Source organism: Malaclemys terrapin, chromosome 3 (assembly GCF_027887155.1).
Source record: "Malaclemys terrapin pileata isolate rMalTer1 chromosome 3, rMalTer1.hap1, whole genome shotgun sequence".
NCBI classification, from domain to species: Eukaryota; Metazoa; Chordata; order Testudines; family Emydidae; genus Malaclemys; species Malaclemys terrapin.
Window position 1 is genome coordinate 194,479,831 of NC_071507.1, and position 20,053 is coordinate 194,499,883.

At 47.0% G+C, this 20,053-nt stretch overlaps 1 protein-coding gene across 2 annotated transcripts; it reads left to right on the forward strand.

The window, feature by feature from the left end:
- Window positions 1–17: 17 nt before the first annotated feature.
- CENPQ (centromere protein Q) lies at window positions 18–20,053 on the forward strand. 2 transcript variants are annotated; one of them, XM_054024338.1, is made up of 9 exons: window positions 18–116; window positions 1,434–1,580; window positions 2,641–2,695; window positions 8,237–8,348; window positions 8,842–8,910; window positions 10,874–11,003; window positions 18,391–18,510; window positions 18,758–18,835; window positions 19,328–20,053. In XM_054024338.1, the coding sequence occupies exons 2-9, from the start codon at window positions 1,437–1,439 to the stop codon at window positions 19,454–19,456; spliced, it is 837 nt and encodes a 278-aa protein (XP_053880313.1). In that variant the 5' UTR covers window positions 18–116; window positions 1,434–1,436; the 3' UTR covers window positions 19,457–20,053. The 2 variants fall into 2 exon arrangements, with proteins under 2 accessions (XP_053880313.1, XP_053880312.1); XM_054024337.1 differs by having other exon boundaries at window positions 35–207.

Sequence of the window (20,053 nt, forward strand, 5' to 3'; positions counted from 1 at the left end):
GAGGGACGCAGGCTTGGCCTCGGTGTGCGCATGCGCGCTGCAGCGCGGGACCGTTGTCTCTAACGGCTCGGCGGCGTTGCGCCAGGCACCTGGACTGGGGTCGTTGAGGCGGACCGGTGAGTCTCGGAGGGGCCGAGATGGGCCACGCGCCGGGACTTTTCCGGGGGGGTGTAGTCGGTCAATGCGACAGCATCAGGTAGCTGTGAGGTGAGAAGGGGCGTTCAGGTGGCCAAGACTACGTCTCCCGGCATGCAATGCGCCCACCTCAGTAAGCGGCCTATGACCAGGGGTGGCAATGCATGCTGGGAGATGTAGTCTCGCTCATATAACTTTAGGGAACCCCTCCAGTCACAGACAGTATGGTTATGGCCATACCTCTCTCAGCTAGGGTGACTAGATGTCCCGATTTTATAGGGACAGTCCCGATTTTTGGTCTTTTTCTTATATAGGCCCCAATTACTCCCCACCCCTGTCACGATTTTTCACACTTGCTGTCTGGTCACCCTACTCTCAGCCCACCCAAAAGGGGCCCCAATCACTTAGATTAGTCCAAGGGTTCTCAGACTTTTGAACTGGTGACCCCTTTCACCTAGCAAGCTTCTGAATGCAACCTCCCCCCCCATACATTAAAAACATTTCTGTATATATTTAACACCATTATAAATGCTGGAGGCAAAGCGGGGTTTGGGGTGGAGACTGGGTGGAGGCTGACAGCTCGTGACGCCCCCCCATGTAATAACCTCACGACCCCCTGAGGGGTCCTGACCCCCAGTTTGAGAACCCATGGATTAGTCCTACCTGCTATCACGACAGTTCCTTATATCATGACAGTCAGTGCAGGAGACCCAGCACCAAGCCGTGATGATCACCATTGCAAGAACATCGTTTCCATATGTCATGACAGTAGCTGCTGCGAAAAAGTGCAATGACATGATCTCTGTGAAGTCATGAGAGTCTCCCCGCAAGGATCTAGTTGTCCATGATGTCACAACAATCACTGCCACAAGGCTCAGCATAATGACATCGCCTCCCGTGTCATGACAGTTGCTGCCAGAAGCCATGGCAAAGTTGCATCATCCCTTGTGTCAGAGTAGGAGCTGCCTAGGAGATGTGGTGTGAGGAGGATGTAATGTAAATAGTCCCTGTAACAGGCATGACGGTGTTTATGATCATATAACAAACAAATGTTGGCTAATGGATCTGGGGAGTAATCGGGGGCAAGGGTGTGTGGGTGCGTGTAGAATATCCCATGGCTTCTCCATCAGGCAGCAAGTGGAGACATTTACCAAGGGAGCAAAGCACTCAAATACACAAAAGGTTATGCTGTATTCAACACAGCCTTCCTGTTCAATAGCTGTGTGTGTTTTGCACTTCCTTATAGATTATACATCTCTGTCTCTGTTGACTCTACTTCTCTCTCCACTGTTTTAAAGGTCATGAAACATCATTGTGCTCGTCCCCCTAAGGCAGGGAAGTCTGTTAGAGAAGGAGCTGCACAAAAGAAGAGCAAGTCACAGCAGCACCCAGAACCAGCCACCAAAAAAGCAGATGGAGGACAAAAACGGAGTCAAGAGAAAGAGGTAATTAAATTTCAGACTAATCAGCCCAAAGAAATAAAATTATTTAAGTGGGAAGAGAGAATATGTTGTCCTTTTACTAATGTGTGAGGAGAGCTTTTCTTTGAATATTTGTTTAACTTGAGCAAATATCCAGTCTGTTCAAGATGGGCACCCCTTCTCTCTGCAACACACAGACTGGCTGGAAAAGACATGAGAAAATCCTCATGGCCTGTAGGAAATAGATATCTGAATTTTATGTGATGGGTCAGGAGGGGGCAGTGTAGTCCCATAGCTTAACGAAACAGAACTGGCTATTCATCTATTAAAGGGATGTATTCTAGAACTGATTAGTGACTACGTGATTAGAGCAATAAAATCTTAGCTCAGTCATTCCTTGGAGAAAGTAGATCACTTCTGTCTCATGGTCTGCAGGGCATGAGATTGACACCAACAGCTTTCTATCTGAAAGACGCTCCTTGTCACAACCAGCCTTATGAGCAGCGTGGTCCCATGCTGTTGAAAAGAGATTAGGAGAAATAAACCCATACATTTTCTCATCCACAGACTTGCTTCTGTAATGTGAGAGCTAAAGAGGTCTGGTTATGAGTTGCTTCCTCCTGTTTAAGACTGAAAGAAGCCTGCACAACTTGTGTGAGATGTGCTCTTATTTGAGAATGTGTGCTGGATGACTATAGCTGCACAAGGCAGAAAACAAGCCTTTACTATAGGAGAGGCACATGCCATTGTCATGTATTCAAATAGCTTCTCAGCCCTTACTACAAAGTTGGTCCTTGGAAGCAAGTGGATGGTTCCATGCACCAGAAAACATTTATAGGCAGTCCTCGGACTTATGACACAATTGGTTCCTGAAAATTGCATCGCAAGTCGAAACGTAACTCGGAATCGCAATCCACTCCATTGTGGGACTGAGCGTTGTAAAGTCGAAACCAACTGTCGTAAGTCGAATCAGGGTGTCAATTCAGAAGCATCGTAAGTGTCGTTCATCGTAAGTCAAACGTCATAAAGTCGAGGACTGCCTGTACACATTTCTTTCTCTGGTGTAAATTTTCCTTTTTACCAGATCACACAGCCAGCCAAGAAGAGAGAGAAGCGACAGAGGGAGCAGTCCCCTGAAGGTACAAATGTCCTTGTTTTCTCCACATGTCTGTATCCCATCAATATTTTAGTGCTTCGTAAATCCATATTCTGAAGCAACACTGAGAACAGGAAATAACTCCTAAGTTTTATCAAAATATGATTGCAAATAGGCCTCAATTTTTTTCTGTGCATGACAAAAAAATAAATTATCCTCTGTATAACCTTAGCCAAGATGCATTTCTATGTCTTATTAAAATATATGATTTTACTTCCAAATAGTATGTTTCTTTTCTATTGAGTGCTTGTGGTGGGGCCTGTGTGTGTCTATCAGGACCACAAGGGTCCTCATTTTAACTTGCTCCTGATCCCTTGATGGCTACTGGATTATTGGTGCTTAATATACAAATAAGTAGACAAGGTCCCTGCCCTCCAGAGTAGGGCTCCATGTCTGTCACAGAGGTCTGATTCCATGACTTTCTGCGACCTCCGTGACTTCTGCAGGTGCCAGTGTGGCTGACCCCGGGGCCGCCCAAGCAGCCACTGCTGGAGCAGCTTTGGGGACAGCCACACTAGCCACTGCTGGAGCAGCCACGGCCCCCAGGCGGGTGGCCGGCCAGAGCAGCCACGATCCGTGGCCCCCGGCAGCTGGAGCCGCTGGCCCCAGGCGCCCCCCCCTCCTCAGCAGTGTTCCCCCCCCCCCCAGTATAACTCATGGACAGGTCATGGGCTGTGAATTTTTGTTTATTTCCTGTGACTTGTCCATGACTTTTATAAAAATACCTGTGACTAAATCGTAGCCTTACTCATGAGTTTACCATCTAAATGGGATAGTATTCCCTTTAGAACCTTTAAAGCTGCTCCTTAATCAGTCTGCAGAAGTCACTTGCTAAGTGACAGAAAACATTCCCTTCTTGAATAGAACATGCCATCTCTGCAGCACTTCCAACCTCTTCTGCATCCATCCGTTTAGAAATCAGGGCTGGAAATCAAACCCGAGTCAGTCATATAGCAGTGCCTAATGCAGGGATAGTATCAGGGGGTAGCCGTGTTAGTCTGTATCTACAAAAACAACAAGGAGTCTGGTGGCACCTTAAAGACTAACAGATTTATTTGGGCATAAGCTTTCGTGAGTAAAAACCTCACTTCTTCGGATGCATAGAGTGAAAGTTACAGATGCAGGCATTATATACTGACACATGGAGAGCAGGGAGTTACTTCACAAGTGGAGAACCAGTGTTGACAGGGCCAATTCAATCAGGGTGGATGTAGTCCACTCCCAATAATAGATGAGGAGGTGTCAATTCCAGGAGAGGAAAAGCTGCTTCTGTAGTGAGCCAGCCACTCCCAGTCCCTATTCAAGCCCAGATTAATGGTGTTGAATTTGCAAATGAATTTTAGTTCTGCTGTTTCTCTTTGAAGTCTGTTTCTGAAGTTTTTTTGTTCAATGATAGTGACTTTTAAATCTGTAATAGAATGACCAGGGAGATTGAAGTGTTCACTTACTGGCTTATGTATGTTACCATTCCTGATGTCCGATTTGTGTCCATTTATTCTTTTGCGGAGGGACTGTCCCGTTTGGCCAATGTACATGGCAGAGGGGCATTGCTGGCACATGATGGCATATATGACATTAGAGGATGTGCAGGTGAATGAGCCCCTGATGGTGTGGCTGATGTGGTTGGGTCCTCTGATGCTGTTGCCAGAGTAGATATGGGGACAGAGTAGGCAACGAGGTTTGCTACAGGGATAGGTTCCTGGGTTGGTGTTTCTGTGGTGTGGTGTGTAGTTGAGTATTTGCTTCAGGTTGGGGGGTTGTCTGTAAGCGAGGACTGGCCTGCCTCCCAAGGTCTGTGAGAGTGAGGGATCATTTTCCAGGATAGGTTGTAGATCGTGGATAATGCGCTGGAGAGGTTTTAGCTGGGGGCTGTATGTGATGGCCAGTGGTGTTCTGTTATTGTCCTTGTTGGGCCTGTCCTGCAGTAGGTGATTTCTGGGTACCCGTCTTGCTCTGTCAATCTGTTTCCTCACTTCCCCAGGTGGGTATTGTAGTTTTACGAATGCTTGATAAAGATCTTGTAGGTGTTTGTCTCTGTCTGAGGGGTTGGAGCAAATTCGGTTGTATCTTAGGGCTTGGCTGTAGACAATGGATCGTGTGATGTGTCTTGGATGGAAGCTGGAGGCATGTAGGTACGTATAGCGGTCAGTAGGTTTCCGGTATAGGGTGGTGTTTATGTGACCATCAATTATTTGTACTGTAGTGTCCAGGAAGTGGATCTCTTGTGTGGACTGGTCCAGGCTGAGGTTGATGGTGGGGTGGAAATTGTTGAAGTCCAGGTGGAATTCTTCAAGGGCCTCCTTTCCGTGGGTCCATATGATGAAGATGTCATCAATATAGCGCAAGTAGAGGAGGGGCATTAGGGGACGAGAGCTGAGGAAGCGTTGTTCTAAGTCAGCCATAAAAATGTTGGCATACTGTGGGGCCATGCGAGTACCCATAGCAGTGCCACTGACTTGAAGGTATAAGTTGTCCCCAAATCTGAAGTGGTTGTGGGTGAGGACAAAGTCACAAAGCTCAGCCACCAGGCTTGCTGTGGCCTCATCAGGGATACTGTTCCTGACAGCTTGTAGACCATCATCATGTGGAATATTGGTATAAAGTGCTTCTACATCCATGGTGGCCAGGATGGTGTTTTCAGGAAGAACATCAATGCATTGTAGTTTCCTTAGGAAGTCGGTGGTGTCTCGAAGATAGCTAGGAGTGCTGGTAGCGTAGGGTCTGAGGAGAGAGTCCAAATAGCCAGATAATCCTGCTGTCAGAGTGCCAATGCCTGAGATGATGGGGCGTCCAGGGTTTCCGGGTTTATGGATCTTGGGTAGCAGATAGAATATCCCTGGTCGGGGTTCTGCGGGTGTGTCCATGTAGATTTGTTCCCGTACTGTAGCTGGGAGTTTCTTGAGCAGATGGTGTAGTTTCTTTTGGTATTCCTCAGTGGGATCAGAGGATAGTGGCCTGTAGAATGTGGTCTTGGAGAGTTGCCTGGCAGCCTCCTGTTCATAATCTGACCTGTTCATTATGACTACAGCACCGCCTTTGTCAGCCCCTTTGATGATAATGTCAGAGTTGTTTCTGAGGCTGTGGATGGCATTGCGTTCTGTACGGCTGAGGTTATGGGACAAGTGATGTTGTTTGTCCACAATTTCAGCCTGTGCACGTCTGCGGAAACACTCTATGTAGAGGTCCAGTCTGTCATTTCGACCGTCAGGAGGAGTCCACGCAGAGTTCTTCTTCTTGTAGTGTTGGTAGGAGGGTTCCTGTGGGTCAGTGCACTGTTCAGTGGTGCGTTGAAAATATTCCTTGAGTCGGAGACGACGAAAGTAGGCTTCCAGATCACCGCAGAACTGTATCATGTTCGTGGGGATGGTGGGACAGAAAGAGAGTCCCCGAGATAGGACAGACTCTTCTGCTGGGCTAAGTGTGTGGTTGGAAAGATTGACAATGTTGTTAGATGAGTTGAGGGTACCATTGTTATAGCCCCCAGTGGCAGGTATTAGTTTAGATAGCTTACATTCCTTTTTCCTCTGTAGAGAAGTGAAGTGTGCATTGTAAATGGCTTGTCTCATTTTTGTAAAGTCCAGCCACGTGGAAGTTTGTGTAGAAGGCTGGTATTGTATGAGAGTCTCCAGTTCTGAGAGCTCATTCCTGATCTTCTCCTGTCTGCTGTACAGGATGCTGATCAGGTGGTTCCTCAGTTTCTTTGAGAGTGTGTGGCACAGTCTCTCACCATATTCAGTGTAGTATGTTGATTGCAATGGATTTTTTACCTTCAGTCCTTTTGGTATGATGTCCATCTGTTTGCATTTGGAGAGGAAGATGATGTCTGTCTGTATCTGTGCAAGTTTTTTGTTGAGGTTGATGGATTTCCACTCCATACGGCTAAATTTAGTGCCTTGCATGGTGTCAAGTATCAGGGGGTAGTAATGCAGGGATAGGCAACCTTTCAGAAGTGGTGTGGCGAGTCTTCATTTATTCACTTTAATTTAAGGTTTCGCGTGCCGGTAATACATGTTTTTTAGAAGGTCTCTCTCTATAAGTCTATATTATATAACTAAACTATTGTTGTATGTAAAGTAAACAATGTTTTCAAAATGTTTAAGAAGCTTCCTTTAAAATTAAATTAAAATGCTGATCTTACGCCACCAGCCTGCTCAGCCCACTTCCAGCCTGGGGTTCTGTTCACCTAGGCCTGCAGCGGGCTGAGCGGGGCGATTCGAGGTCAGGGCAGAGGGCTGGAAGGTGTGTGGAGGTGCAGGGCAGAAGGCTGGGTGTTGGGGGGAGGTCAGGGCAGAGGGCTGGGGTGTGTGTGTGGAGGTGCAGGACAGAAGGCTGGGTGTTGAGGGGAGGGCAAGGCAGAGGGCTGGGGTGTGTGGGGGGGTGCAGGGTAGAAGGCTGGGATATGTGTGTGGGGAGGATCAGGGCAGAGGGCTGGGGTATGTGTGGAGGTGCAGGGCACAAAGCTAGGTGTGTGGGGGGGGTTCAGGGTAGAGGGCTGGAGGGTGTGTGGAGGTGCAGGGCACAAGGCTGGGTGTTGGGGGGAGGTGCAGGGCAGAGGGCTGGGGTGCTCGGTTCGTGGGGGTGCTCCCAGCCCCCTGCCCTGAGCGGCTCATGGCAGGGGGCTGGGAGGGATATGCCCTGTTCCACCCCCTTCCCCAAGGCCCGTCCCTACCTCTCTCTGCCTGCTCTACAGAGCAGCGAGCATGCTGCTGCTCGGCTCTGCTCTGCTCCCCCTCGCAAGGACCATCGCTGGCAGGGAGAGGGGAGGAGGAGGAGGGGCCGGAATGCACCACGTTGTGGGAAGAAACTGGGGGGGGGGGAGCATGGCTGCCACAGGACCAACCTTCTGCCTCCTGCCCCCCGCAGGGGAGAGCGGTGGGCGGGGGGGGGCTGAGTGGGGCAGGAGGCTGGGACCCCCCTCCCCCACCGCTCTCCCCTGCAGGGGCAGGAGGCAGAAGCTTGGTCCTGCGGCAGCCAAGCTTCCCTCCTCCCGCTTCTTCCCCCAGCGTGGCACTTTCCGGCCCCTCCGCCCCTCCTCCTCCTCTCACCGGGCAGGCAGCATGCCACTCAGAATCGGCTCGCGTGCCGTGTTTGGCACACGTGCCGTAGGTTGCCGACCCCTGGCCTAATGTCACTAGCTCAAGTGTCACTGGGGAGGGGGATGTGTTATGGACCAGTAGCCAAAATGGCTTCTCATGGGCTTATTTCTCAATCATTTCACCAGTTTTATCAATTATGTTGGGAGGAAATCACAATAGAATGGCAGCTTCTTAGGGCAGGGACCATATATCTTGTGTATGTTTTACATCACCAAACATACTGTCAGTGCTTTACAGATAACTACTACTGACAGTGTGGACAGCTGAGATACTGTTTCTTTGGGGCAGAAAATCTGCTCTTGAGTTGATAGCTCAGTCATTTGGGGGTCAGAAAAGTAACTGATTTACCATAAAGTTTTCTATCCAAGTCTAATAGGTCACATCTTGACTGTTTCTCCTCTCTCTCTTTCTGGTACCAACAAAAACAGGTTCTTGGGGCACAAAAAAGGTGAAGTTGGCCCCTGGCAAAACAGCAGCCTGGCAGCCACTCCCAGACAGCAGCATCGACCACCTGGGCGTCATGATGGATTCAGTAATATTGCAAGTATCAAGCACCACCACATCCCATACCTCAGCCAAGGCTTCAAACACATAAGACCAAGAATCTCATTATGTTTCCTCAAGTAATTAGGATGCTTAATGTAATAGCTAGTAAAAAAAAAATCATTCTGAAAGGGTCCGAGCAACTAATCAGTTATTGAGGATTCTAAACATTGTAGAACATGACATCAGGTCCATCTGGCACTGGAACTCTTCATTTGGAAAGCATGAGATGAGATTTGGAAGGCATTCTCAGCCTGGGGTAGAAGAGGCCTTGAGACATTTAATAGATAGTGGAAAAATAAAGACATACCCGGGTAAACTGACAGCATAAATGGCTGCATTTGCAGTTCAGCAATATTATTTCATGTAAGCTCTGCCAGACAGTCATGTCTTGGGTGACATTGCTGATCATATATTCCCATTCCAGGAAGTTCCTTCTACTTATAGGTTCTGTGGTAGAAATTAACACTTTGCTTTTCCCTTCTTCTAGATCCATTCTGAGTAAATCAATACAAGAAAAAGATGACATTCAAAAGCATCTCAACCTCCTGAAGGAAAGGTAATGAGTGGTATGGCGAAGAGACCCAAGGGCTCTCAGTGACTTTGTAACATATTCCTAGAAATGTTCCTTCAATCCTGGGAGCTGTCATTTTTAGGAAATCTATCAGAGGGAAGCTGCTGTATGATCAAGAAAGAGAAACCTCAAGAGCATATCTGCTGAAGTGGATGATCAAGATTTGTTCAAAGTGGCAGAGCCTCTCTTTAACCACCTTATATAGGCAACAGACACTCAGGCAGCATTCCTGGGAGCTGCTGGAATGAACTGTATGCTCTAGAATTGTAATATAAAATGAGATATTGAATTTGGCAGTTTAGAGCCACCATCATTTTGTGACATCAGTTTAAAAACAAACAAACTCGCTCAGGTTGTTAAGAGCTGTGACCATTAATAGCATGCGTGGAGAAGGGTAATCTCATGTGTTGGGCATAAGGTGCAGCCTTCTTGTACTTCATTGCTCAGGTAGCCAGTTATACTGTGAAAAATTTGTCTTCCTTTGAAGTGGCGATTACTGGCTACTGCCAGAGGCCAATACCAACTTGAGACACCGTGACCTGATTTCTGGAGGTGCTGAATGTGCACAGCTCTGATTAACTTCAGGGGGAGTTATGGGAGCTTAACATTTCTTAACATCAGACCAAGTTATTTCACACTGGACATCCAAAAATCAAGGCATCTTGAAAATTAATGGCCACTTTTGAAAACAGGCATAAAGCTCTTGCTCTGACATGTATCTATATAGTATCTTTAACAAAGGCACAGGACACTGTATAAAGTTACTCAAATGAAAGGGTCCAAATTGGGAAACAGAAAGTGCTGCGCATAAGCACTTAATTAGTTTTATTTTAAATGGTGAAACGATCAGAACAGCGCAGATAGTACTTAGAAGTAAGTTTCATATCCAGGAGCGTAGCCACAACATAACCCTAGCTCGTAGTACCTTTATATATCAAGAACAATTAAATAGGATACTGATTCTGACCTCCAGTAACTAATGGGGGTTATAATGTTGGTCTTAAATCCAAGGCTATTTAGTTATTTTTATGTAAGCAAATACTACAACAGGTTCAAGTTGTATTTACTGAGAGCCAGTGTAAATATTTTACGATGGGAATAATTTATTGACATAAGTCAGTGCTTGTAAGAATATGGGCTGTAGCACTGGGTATGAGTTCCATCCTGAACTTTTATAATTAGACATTACTGCAGTAAAGACTTGTGATAATCCAGTCTTAAAAAGATAAGGACATTTATAAGCAATTCCAGCTCCTTCTCCTCTCTCTTCCCCCTCTCTCCCACCAAAAAAGAGTCTTGGCTTTAGTAGATGATAAAAGGATGACTGAGCAAAGATACAGAGCATTAGCAAAACTAAAGGATGAACCATTACGAATACTTGTTTTAAGCATCAGAATCCTCAGTGAAAAAAATCAAATAACGTGTCATAACTGATCTTCTTTGGTTTAAATAATTAGAGCCCTGCGCAGATACAAAAATTTTGATCTGCATCCGATCTGCAAAGATAGTAAACACCACAACTGCATCCGCGGATATAAAGCGGATATCTGCGGATTTGCAGGGCTCTATAAATAATAACACTAAGCACTTCCACAGCACTTCACAAAAATTAATTATTCTTAACAAAGACCTGAGACTAGTACTAACCTACTTAACCTTATAGTTGCCAAACTGAGCCAGAGGGATTAAGTGAGACCACAGCAGACAACATGGTCAAGATAAGACCTCTGGAGTTGCTGGCTGCTAGTTCTGTGCTCAGGCATCTAAACCACATCACTCTTGAAAGAGAATTTCAGCCCTTCTTTCTTTAACACTCTGGGCCCTTTACTTCAGTGAGAGCAGCTCTGGGAGTATATGGTGAACATGCCTTCTCCCTATGCAGGTCTTTAGTGGGTCACCTTGTTTTTTCAGGAACAAACACATGTTTTTTTTTTTTAATAAAATCAAGGCTTCTAAGACATTACAAGACCCTGAAGGTGCCTATTGGGAAACTATGCAACCTGAAAAATGTGCTGAGTCTTAAGGTGGCAGAGAAACAGAATCTCTCATCCAATGAAGAGGCTATGGCACTACTACAGGTAAGGGAGACATGCGGGCAAAGGGGGTATGGGATAGGAGTAAAGAATATGTATAAATCCTTGTTCTGCTCCCCAATAGATTCTAACCTTTCAATGGAAGGACCATTTACTCTAGTGATGGGAGGGGAACTTCAGGTGTTCATGTTCTTTCATTCCTGATCTTCACTTCACACTGCTGCATTGAAAGATCCCAATTGTGCACTGGAGAGACTACGGTCTCCAGGGATGAGGAGGAAATTCAGTCAAGGTTCACTCAGTCCAGGTCTTATTCACCTCTTTTATCAGGCACTTCATTAAAAAAAATTCTGATGTGCATCACAGTACAAAGGGGAACAAAGACAATCCAGGGAATTATAGACCAGTCAGCCTAATTTCAGTACTTGCAAAGATACTGAAACAAATGATTAAACAATCAGTTTGTAGCACTTAGACAATAATATGGTTATAAAGAATAGCCAGCATGGATTTGTAAAGAACAAATCATGCTAAACCAACCATTTTTGACAGGGTTACAAGTGGATGGAGGTACGGGGGCACTATAGATGTGATAACTTAATTTTAGTAAGGAATTTGACACTATGCCGCATGACAATCTCATAAGAAAACTAGGGAAATGTGGTTTATATGAAAATACTATAAGGTGAGTGTACTGCATCCCTTTAATAGTTGCTGCTGGATTTCCTGGGCTGCCTCCCACTTGGTCTCATCACCTCTTTGTTCCCTTTTTCTTCCAGACCTCCTTGCCTGCAAACTTTCTCAGTCTCTGTCCTAATTTCTCAGGGTCTTCTCTCAGGCCTCTTTTCCTGGAGAGCTTGTAACAATCTCTGCCCCCGTTTAGTCATGGTTTTTTCTCCCAGGCTTCTGCATGGAGAGCTTCACACTCCTATCCCTGCTTGAGCAGGGTCTCTCTCAAGCCTCTTTACCTGTGGAACTTCACAGCCTTCCAGTCCTTCTTCACACATCTGGTTCCAGCCAGCAACTGACCTGCTCAGGCCCAGTAACTCCTTTTAACTTAGCCTGCTGAGCTCTGATTGGCTGCTTCCCTGCAGCTTTTCTAGGCCGGCCTGGAGGACACAGCTTTCACTGCTCCTTTTCCTGTGGTGGGGTATGGTTAGGATCATATGGCCTCCAGCAGGGGGCCTCAAAGGGCCTGGTATACCCCTTCACAGAGTGTTGTTTGTAAGACATGGGAGGTAATTGTCCTGCTCTACTCAGCACTGGTGAGGGCTCAGCTGGCGTACTGTGTCCAGTTCTGGGTGCCACACTTCAGGAAAGATGTGGACAAATTGGAGACAGTTGAAAGCAAAAATGATAAAAGGTTAGAAAACCTGACCTATGAGAACAACAAGGAGTCCGGTGATACTCTTGATACTTGACCTAGGAGGAAAGGTTAAAATATTTGGATGTGTTTAGTTTTCAGAAAAGAAGGCTGACAGGAGGACTTGATAAGTCTTCAAATATGTTAACGGCTGTTTTAAAGAGGACAGTGATCCGTTCTCCATGTCCACTGAAGACAGGACAAGAAGTAATTGGTTTAATCTGCAGCAAGGGAGATTTAAGTTAGCTATTAAGAAAGATTTTCTAACTATAATTGTAGTTAAGCACTTGAATAGACTTCTAAGAGAAGTTTTGGAATCCCCATCTTTGGAGGTTTTTAAGAACAAGAAACCTGTCAGGGATGGTCTAGGTGTATTTGGTCCTGCCTCAGCACTGGGGATGGACTGAATGACCCCCCTTCCAGCGCTACATTTCTGTGGTTCTGTAGTAATATTTTTTGGCCCAATCCTCTAATTTATCTAGGTCCCTCTGTATCCGATCGCTACCCTCCAGTTTATCTACCATGCCTCCCAGTTTAGTGTCATCTGCAAACTTGCTGAGAGTGCAGTCCACACCATCCTCCAGATCATTAATAAAGATATTAAACAAAACCAGCCCCAGGACCGACCCTTGGGGCACTCCCCTTGAAACCGGCTGCCAACTAGACATGGAGCCATTGATCAATACCCATTGAGCCCGACGATCTAGCCAGCTTTCTATCCACCTTACAGTCCATTCATCCAGCCCATACTTCTTTAACTTGCTGGCAAGAATACTGTGGGAGACCATATCAAAAGCTTTGCTAAAGTCAAGGAATAACACATCCACTGCTTTCCCCTCATACACAGAGCCAATTATCTCATCATAGAAAGCAATTAGGTTAGTCAGGCACAACTTCCCCTTGGTGAATCCATGCTGACTGTTCCTGATCATTTTCCTCTCCTCTAAGTATTTCATAATTGATTCCTTGAGGACCTGCTCCATGATTTTTCCAGGGACTGAGGTGAGGCTGATTGGCCTGTAGTTCCCCGGATCCTCCTTCTTCCCTTTTTTAAAGATGGGCACTACATTAGCCTTTTTCCAGTCATCCGGGACCTCCCCCAATCGCCATGAGTTTTCAAAAATAATGGCTCTGCAATCTCATCCGCCAACTCCTTTAGCACCCTCGGATGCAGCGCATCCGGCCCCATGGATTTGTGCACGTCCAGTTTTTCTAAGTAGTCCCGAACCACTTCTTTCTCCACAGAGGGCTGGTCACCTTCTCCCCATACTGTGCTGCCCAGTGCAGCAGTCTGGGAACTGATCTTGTTCATGAAGACAGAGGCAAAAAAAGCATTGAGTACATTAGCTTTTTCCACATCCTTGGTCACTAGGTTGCCTCCCTCATTCAGTAAGGGGCCCACACTTTCCTTGACTTTCTTCTTGTTGCTAACATACCTGAAGAAACCCTTCTTGTTACTCTTAACATCTCTTGCTAGCTGCAACTCCAAGTGTGATTTGGCCTTCCTGATTTCACTCCTGCATGCCTGAGCAATATTTTTAGACTCCTCCCTGGTCATTTGTCCAATCTTCCACTTCTTGTAAGCTTCTTTTTTGCGTTTAAGATCAGCAAGGATTTCACTGTTTAGCCAAGCTGGTCGCCTGCCATATTTACTATTCTTTCTACACATCGGGATGGTTTGTTCCTGCAACCGCAATAAGGATTCTTTAAAATACAGCCAGCTCTCCTGGACCCCTTTGCCCTTCATGTTATTCTCCCAGGGGATCCTGCCCATCTGTTCCCTGAGGGAGTCCAAGTCTGCTTTTCTGAAGTCCAGGGTCCGTATTCTGCTGCTCTCCTTTCTTCCTTGTGTCAGGATCCTGAACTCAACCATCTCATGGTCACTGCCTCCCAGGTTCCCATCCACTTTTGCTTCCCCTACTAATTCTTCCCTGTTTGTGAGCAGCAGGTCAAGAAAAGCTCTGCCCCTAGTTGGTTCCTCCAGCACTTGCACCAGGAAATTGTCCCCTACACTTTCCAAAAACTTTCTGGATTGTCTGTGCACCGCTGTATTGCTCTCCCAGCAGATATCAGGGTGATTAAAGTCTCCCATGAAAACCAGGGCCTGCAATCTAGCAACTTCTGCTAGTTGCCAGAAGAAAGCCTCGTCTACCTGATCCCCCGGTCTGGTGGTCTATATCAGACTCCAACCACGACATCACCCTTGTTGCGCACACTTCTCAACTTTATCCAGAGACTCTCAGGTTTTTCTCCAGTTTCATACCGGAGCTCTGAGCAGTCATATTCCTCTCTTACATACAAGGCAACTCCCCCACCTTTTCTGCCCTGCCTGTCCTTCCTGAACAGTTTATATCCATCCATGACAGTACTCCAGTCATGTGAGTTCTCACCAAGTCTCTGTTATTCCAATCGCATCATAGTTCCCTGACTGTGCCAGGACTTCCAGTTCTCCCTGCTTGTTTCCCAGGCTTCTTGCATTTGTGTATAGGCACTTAAGGTAACTCATCTATCGTCCCTCTTTCTCAGTATGAGACAGGAGTCCTCTCCTCTTGCGCTCTCCTGCTTGTGCTTCCTCCCAGGATCCCATTTCCCCACTTACCTCAGGGCTTTGGTCTCCTTCCCCCAGTGAACCTAATTTAAAGCCCTCTTCACTAGGTTAGCCAGCCTGCTGGCGAAGATGCTCTTCTCTCTCTTCATTAGGTGGAGCCCGTCTCTGCCTAGCACTCCTCCTTCTTGGAACACCATCCCATCGAAGAATCCAAAGCCTTCTCTCCAACACCACCAGCATAGCCATTCGTGGACTTCCACGATTCGCCAGTCTCTACCCAGGCCTTTTCCTTGCACAGAGAGGATGAACGAGAACACCACTTGCTCCTCAAACTCCTTTATCCTTCTTCCCAGAGCCACATAGTCTGCAGTGATCCGCTCAAGGTCATTCTTGACAGTATCATTGGTGACCACGTGGAGAAGCAGGAAGGGGTAGCGATCCGAGGGCTTGATGAGTCTCGGCAGTCTCTCCGTCACATCGTGTATCCTAGCTCCTGGCAAGCAGCAGACCTCTCGGTTTTCCCGGTTGGGGCGGCAGATAGATGACTCAGTCCCCCTGAGGAGGAGTCCCCGACCATCACCACCACCCTCCTCCTCTTGGGAGTGGTGGTCGTGGAACCCCCATCCCTAGGACAGTGCATCTTTTGCCTTCCAATCGGTGGAGTCTCCTTCTGCTCCCTTCCCTCAGATGGGTCATCTAGTCCACTCTCCGTATTAGTACCTGTAGAGAGAACATGGAAACGATTGCTCACCTGTATCTCCATTGCTGGTACATGGACGCTCCTCTTTCTCCTTCTGGAGGTCACATGCTGCCAAACTTCTTCACCATCCTGTCCCTGCTGCGCCTGCTCTAAATCTTCAGAACATTGTGGCCGTAGAAGCATCTCCTGGCGTCTGTCCAGGAAATCTTCATTTTCCCGTATGCAACGCAGAGTCGATACTCGTTTCTCCGGACCTCGAACCTTCTCTTCCAATATGGAGACCAGCTTGCACTTTGTGCAGACAAAGTCACTTCTGTCCTGTGGAAGAAAGACAAACATGACACAACCTGTGCAGGTTACGACAGCTGATCGCTCACCTTCCATATCACCGTCCTCTTAAGAGCTTCCTCAGCTGTTGCAGGAACTACTCAGAGAAACCTGCAGATGAAAGCCTCAGTGAGCTCTCCCCAGGCAAACTCCCTCTGTTAGCCTCAGCTGTTCGCCGCTCAGCTGGTTCGCTGCTGACTGCCCTTATATACCAGTCAGGCCCACCTGGAACAAAGCACTCCCAATTCACACTTTTCAAACAAACAAGCAAGCAATCAAGCACACGGTCAAACTGACCAACTGTCCCAGCAACAGACACTCTTATACTCACCAACACAGCCCCCCAATGCAGCACTTAGTGTACCTCCTCTGACAGATCCCAGGCAAACTTCCTCTGTTAGCCTCGGCTGTTCGCCGCTCAGCTGGTTCGCCGCTGACTGTGTTGTTCAGCACATCATTGTGTTCAGTTTTAAAACAAAATCCCACCAAACTTGCTGGCAGACAAGGAAATACTGAAGATGCTGAAACAATATTTTGTTATCCACGTGTCTTGTTTCTATTGGATTTCTGCCTCTGCTGTTCCTGCCTGCGGGTAGCAGGGAACAAGAGGCATCCTTTCTTATTTTGTGGAAGAAATCCAATAGGACATGTTCTGGGAAGGACAAGGACAAGAGAATGGGCAGTGAAGAAAAATTACAATGTAAACAGGTGCCAGTCCGTGCCTCTCACACTTCATCTGCTTCAAACTTCCCCTTTCCAGGGTTTTGTTCTTATGGTTTACTTAAGTGGCAACATCAAAACATAACCCTGAGCTGGCTGTTCAGAGGGATTTTCCCCTTTGAGTTTCTTTCTGAGGCAGAAATAACCTCCTTCTGAATTGGAGATAATAGGAGCCACCTGGTCTGTCTGTCATTGAGTCAGCAAAAGAACTCAACATCTCTGCATAGAACCTGACATTCTATTACACAAATATTATTTAATAAAATATCGTTTTCAACTTCTCAGAGCATTTGTCTTCCTCTCTGGTTCCCCTGGAAGAGTTCACGTAGATGCATAAGGTGGCTGTCGTCATGGTATTTTAACAGGAGCTTATCTGGCTTATTTGGCTCATCCAGTCAAGCTGTTTCTAACAGAAGAGCAGCTGTGGGGCTGGGAAAAGGTGGGACTGGAGTCTTAATTCCATGCTTGAACTGAATCCAAGTGTAAAGAGGTTAGCCGGGACCCGTCCCTCGCCGGGGTGGGGGGAGCCACACCGCCTCACTATACACTGTTGATGTCCTGGGGGGAATTAGTCCAGCCACGGGAGTCTCCTTCGGCGGCCCTTGCAGCAACTGAAATAAGCACAATACGTCCAGGCCCTGGGTCAGGCTGGGGGAACAGTGAGTCGGGTGCTCAGGCCCTCAGGCAGGGGCTGAGCAATAGTAACACAAACAGTAGCAATAAGCCCAAGCCCTGGGTCAGGGCAGGGCAACAATGTGTCAGGCGCTCAGGCAGGGGCTGAGTAATAGCAATGCAAACAGTAGCAATACGCCCAAGCCTGGGTCAGGTCAGGGCCACAGTTAGTCAGGCCCTCAAGCAGGGCTGAGCAATAGCAATGCAAACAGTAGCAATGAGCCCAGGCCTCCAAGGGACCTGGGAGAGGGGGAGACTGCCACCCGCGAGTTGGGTGGCAGGGGGGACGCAGGCTCTCCCACTCCACTGCGTCCCAGTCCGGGGCCCTAGCAGCAGCAGAAGACCCACTGCTGTGTCAGTTGGGATCCTGACTGCAACACACTGACACGGGCTCTGGCAGTGCTGCAACCAGACTAGGGTCGGCTGCCCCTGGGCTACTTCCAGACTCCCCCTCCTTGTACCTGGATCACGGTGGTGTCCTCCGGGGGGTCCAGCACCATGGGTTCCTCAGGGTAGTTGGCGAGAGGCAGATCCAGCAACTCCTCCGGGTAGCTGGCTTGGGGCAGGCCCGGCAATTCCTCCGGGTAGCGGGTGTGGGGCAGGTCAGGCCAGTCCTTGGGTACACCTAGGGCCACAAGGGCTTCCCAGTCGCGGGCCAGGCCAGTGTCTGGCCTCCCCGGTGGCTGTCTCTCCAGTGAGTTCTGAAGTCGAGGCTTTGTACTTCCGGGGTGCCTCCTGACCCTCTGGGGGGTGGGCTCAGTGCTCCCTAGCTCCACCCACTCCGGTGTCCGGAAGGGCTCATTCCTCTCTAGGGCGGTGGAGAGCGACACCGCCTCACTACACCAAACTTCTTGTTCATAGACAGAGATCAATGGCCGTGTCGTAATAGAGCTGTTTCATTACTTCATACAAATGCTGTCACATGATAGATGAGACTTCAGTCCTTTAATTCTATTGATTTCTTGTTCTTTGATTCTTTCTTGAGCATCCGTGTTTGTCAGGGAAGTTAAAAATGGGACAGTTTGAGTGGGACTCTACCACAATGTTTTGCATATAAATTGTTTTTAAATGTATTTGTTCTGTTCTTTTCATTTTAACCCAGGAAGAAATAACGACAGCTGTGCAGACTGCTGAGAACACAGACGAGAATATTCAGAGCCTGCAGGACAAAATCCAGACTCTCAGGAATCGGTTGGAGGAAGCTGAGGACAAGGCTAAGAAGGTATCTTAGAACAAGATTTGCTGCATTGATCCCAGGAGGGCATGTTTCTGGAACCAACCAGTACACAATCTCTGAGCAGAGCAGAGGCCTTGTGTAGGAGAAACACACCTGGCATTAGGCGTGTGCATTTTCAAGGATTTCTAAACATCAGGGATTTCTGTCTTTCGGACGAAGAAATTAGGAGGATGGTGGCCGTAAAGAATCCGTTTGCATCTGTGATCACATTTTATTTTTCTTGCTTCTCTAGGTGTTCCAGAAAAATGGTACAGGGGTCCTCAGTCTTCCAGAACTCCCAAAGCACAGCCTGACAGCACCCATTCTGCAGGTGAGCAGGGACAGGGCACCATGTTTTCAGAGACCTTCCAGACAATGAGGAGGAAACAACAGAAACCACATTACCCTTTCTAGCAGGAACTGTCTGCATTTCCCCTCTCCTGGGCAAAGCAATGTGTTTGTGTTTGAATAGTCTGTAAAATACTCTGAATAAGAACTGCCTGCCTATCCTTGATCGCAGAAAGAAGTTTATTAAATGGTCCCTTGTGAGATATTTCCATCCAAGTGTTAAAGATCACTATCCTCATGTCACCTTGTAGACAGCTGGGACTGCACTGGAAATAAAGTCTTATTGGATGGAATTTCTCCTGGACTTTTAATGGCTTGTCTACACATAGCAGCAATGCACATTGGGAGCGGGGGGTGCGATTTTTGAAATGCACTCCCATAGTGTGCAGTGTTGCTCCCTGTAGACATGCCATAAGTGAAATGGATATGTCTTGTATGTCTCTCACCCATTCTCCTTCCTTTCTTCCTTCTCCAGGAGGAGATTCTGAAAATCCAAGACCAGAAAGGTATTCTGAAGGACCTAAGCACCATCCAGCACTCAGCTGAGATGAAGAACATGTTGAACCACCTTGAACAGGCCTATGAGAAGGTGGACTTCCTTTGAGGAATCCATGCACAAAGTTATGCTGAGGCAGGCTTTATTTCATGGTCCAGCAGGTGTTGATCCTGTGACAATGTTTTTTACTTCTAAAGACTTGCCTTCTGCAATCACCAAGTGTCTATTAGTCAGTCCTTTATTAGCCAGATATTGGCACAATATATTGATTGTTGCCCAGTGGGACATTAGTGACATGCTGTTTTTTCACTGGCGTAAAGACCAGACATATAGAACCTAGCTCATCCACATAAGGACCACTTTTAAATAGTGTATATATTATCTATTAATAAACTGGGTTATGGCTGATATTTTCCATTTTCAAACATTTTTTTGTGGTTCAGAGAACTGACTGACCAGCAGCAGATTCCACTAGCTCTAATATTGCATTGAAAGGTCTGGATTTCTTTTCTTTTCTTTTGGAAGACTAGGATTGTTTCCTTATATTAGGCCTGTTATGTCAGAGATATGAATATAGTACCTCTATGGACTCAACGTTCACTCTAAAGAGAAAATTAAATCCTATTTGAAGTTGAATGATGTAATAGATATTTTATTTAAAGAATAGTTGCTAAACCACAATAAATACCCCCTTTTCAAGCAAAA

What these genes read in the sequence shown, in the direction of transcription:
- CENPQ (XM_054024338.1), top strand. Translation starts at nt 1,437, where the DNA reads ATGAAACATCATTGTGCTCGTCCCCCTAAGGCAGGGAAGTCTGTTAGA. An exon ending in AGGCTATGGCACTACTACAG is followed by an intron (nt 11,004 to 18,390) that starts GTAAGGGAGACA and finishes ATTTTAACCCAG; the next exon opens with GAAGAAATAACGACAGCTGT. An exon ending in CTGAGGACAAGGCTAAGAAG is followed by an intron (nt 18,511 to 18,757) that starts GTATCTTAGAAC and finishes TTGCTTCTCTAG; the next exon opens with GTGTTCCAGAAAAATGGTAC.